This window comes from Eimeria mitis, genomic scaffold (assembly GCF_000499745.2).
Source record: "Eimeria mitis Houghton genomic scaffold, Emh_scaff2304, whole genome shotgun sequence".
NCBI classification, from domain to species: Eukaryota; Apicomplexa; class Conoidasida; order Eucoccidiorida; family Eimeriidae; genus Eimeria; species Eimeria mitis.
This window is the reverse complement of record NW_013570635.1, coordinates 1-2,215: the sequence shown is the minus strand read 5'-3', so window position 1 is coordinate 2,215 and position 2,215 is coordinate 1. Positions and strand designations below refer to the sequence as shown.

Sequence of the window (2,215 nt, the reverse complement as noted above, 5' to 3'; positions counted from 1 at the left end):
CCAGCTAGCACATGTACATTTATCTGCAGGTCATGTTCCTGCTTGTGGTGTTCCTCAGCTACGACTGGTCAAGCTGCTGGCCTAGAGGGAGAACAATCAAAAAAGCAATGAGGCATGAATTCGACTTAAAGTCGTAGCAAAACGGAGCTTGGCTCGAGAAAGTAGAAAGGCCAAGCATCATGGAGGAGTCTGCAATCAATTTCATCCGTCGTGGCTTGCCACCTTGTGACCAGCTTTCGAGTCAGGATGTAAATCTCCATGAACGAGAGAACTTTGGCCCCTCGTTTAGTAATCACCAGTCATACAACAACCACGTAACTTACTTGTGTACCGTTGGTTGGGCTACGGCGCTCCGCCTAGCCGCAATGCTGCTTAGAGGTCGTTCAACAGGCAAGAGCNTACCGTTGGTTGGGCTACGGCGCTCCGCCTAGCCGCAATGCTGCTTAGAGGTCGTTCAACAGGCAAGAGCGATCGTCACCGGTTGGACGAAGGCCCCTTAGGTAAACCTTCACTGCAGGCGGCTACTGCATGTAGTACGACATGCACTCCCTGCATCGATATTGTGTTTTATTTGTTCAACACCGAAGTCTTTGAATGCGCAGTTGAACAGGTTGTACTTGCACTCAATTTACAATGCCTAACGGGGGGTCGTCTGCTCTAGATACAAAGCAAACCAACCCCCTGCTACCTGATGCTGGGCTGAAATAACAGGTCTCGCAGCACCCCTGCCTGCCAACTAGGAGACCACCAACCATTATAACAGACTTCCAAAGCTGACCGCCTTTGGGCTTGGTTACATAAACGCAGCTCTGTTGGGAATAGAAGCGTTGTTCCAGCAGCTGTAGCTGTGTAACTTCTAGGGAGAACTTCAGCTGCCCGTCGAACTAGCTGTATTAGAACTCAANAGCAGCTGTAGCTGTGTAACTTCTAGGGAGAACTTCAGCTGCCCGTCGAACTAGCTGTATTAGAACTCAATACCAGCCTCTTCGTCGCGTGTGTTCTTAGAGTGGTTTGCTTAGTGTATTGCTCTCGGCTTATCAACGTCTTTTGGCCACTTAGTTTAGACCGGGGCGTTCATATCGCCTTGCTTCCAAATAAGAGGAACCAACCACAGTAGTCTTTAGGTTCTGTTTTCGGTTTTCTTAGGTGGCTGGCCATATTACGTTCAGGCATATATTTTTAGGGTTAGGTGCTATATGATGTGTCATTCTAAGGGGTGTGTGTGTAATCACCGCTCGCGGCCCTTACCTCGGACCGTAGCAAGGTGCAATACAGCCACGGCGCTTAGGATAAGGGTTACCAAGGCGATGAGAAGGGATATCAGCTGGGCTTTGGTGCCCCGAGGGCAGTGCCAGAGCGTCGTGGGGCTTGCGGGGAGCGGATGCGCCTCTCCTCAAATGCTTCACCTGCTGCTCCAGTCGCTGCCTCAAAGCAACCGTACCTGCAAGCATGCCCAGGCTTCTTTTGTTATTGTCACTAACACCGTTGGCAATTGTCAAGCGCTTACGTGGCTTCCACTAGCCAACGTACCCAGAACAATGGGCTACATGCACGTAATTCTGCCAGAACTTGCCGCTTCATCTCCTCTTCAGTCCTTCAACACCACGCCACCGAGCTGCCTCGGCAAACGGGGGGCCAGAGGAAGGCAAAACGGGAGCGTGAAGTGGAGTGGCTGAGAGAAAAGCAAAAGAGGAAACGGAAGCAAAGTAGCTAAGGGTTGTTCCTGAGTTTTGCTGCAGCTGGCGTTGACCGCCTGTGGTTGAGCCAGGCCCGCGCACTGGAGTGGATCCCATAGTAGCAACTTGCGTAGGTTGGAAACCTCGCTCTACCGTTGCCATCCTAACCATGAAGGGGAGCACAGTATAGGCTGGCGTCCAGGTGCTGCACCAGAGGCTCCAGGCCCCCTCCAAATTGTGAAAAAAGAAAGTGTCTTTGGCTGCGCAGCAGGGCCAGTTGTAGGCAGACGGGGGGGACCATTATCACTGCTGACTAAACTGCTGCTAGGAAAGCGCCGCAAGTCATTTAGTCGGCCGCTTCTTTGTTTAAGTCTGGCTAGGAAATTTGAGTAGCTTTTTGTATAGGGAAGCTGGGAGTGTCAATCTTTCATCGAGCACGACGGAGCACACAAACGAAATACATTTTTTGGTATTGCATGCCTGGTGCCTTAGGAACCATATCTCCCCAAAAGGCAGAAAAATTCATGTGTGCCATAAGG

General features: G+C 51.1%; 1 protein-coding gene across 1 annotated transcript in view; it reads left to right on the top strand.

The window, feature by feature from the left end:
- EMH_0051810 (uncharacterized protein) overlaps positions 1–111 on the top strand; it is a gene marked incomplete at both ends in the record, with an annotated part of 1,928 nt that extends 1,817 nt beyond the window's left edge. The window contains one exon of the mRNA XM_013496804.1: positions 59–111. Within this exon, the coding sequence (XP_013352258.1) occupies positions 59–111 (53 nt within the window). The remainder of the gene's footprint in view (positions 1–58) is intronic.
- Positions 112–2,215: the final 2,104 nt, after the last annotated feature.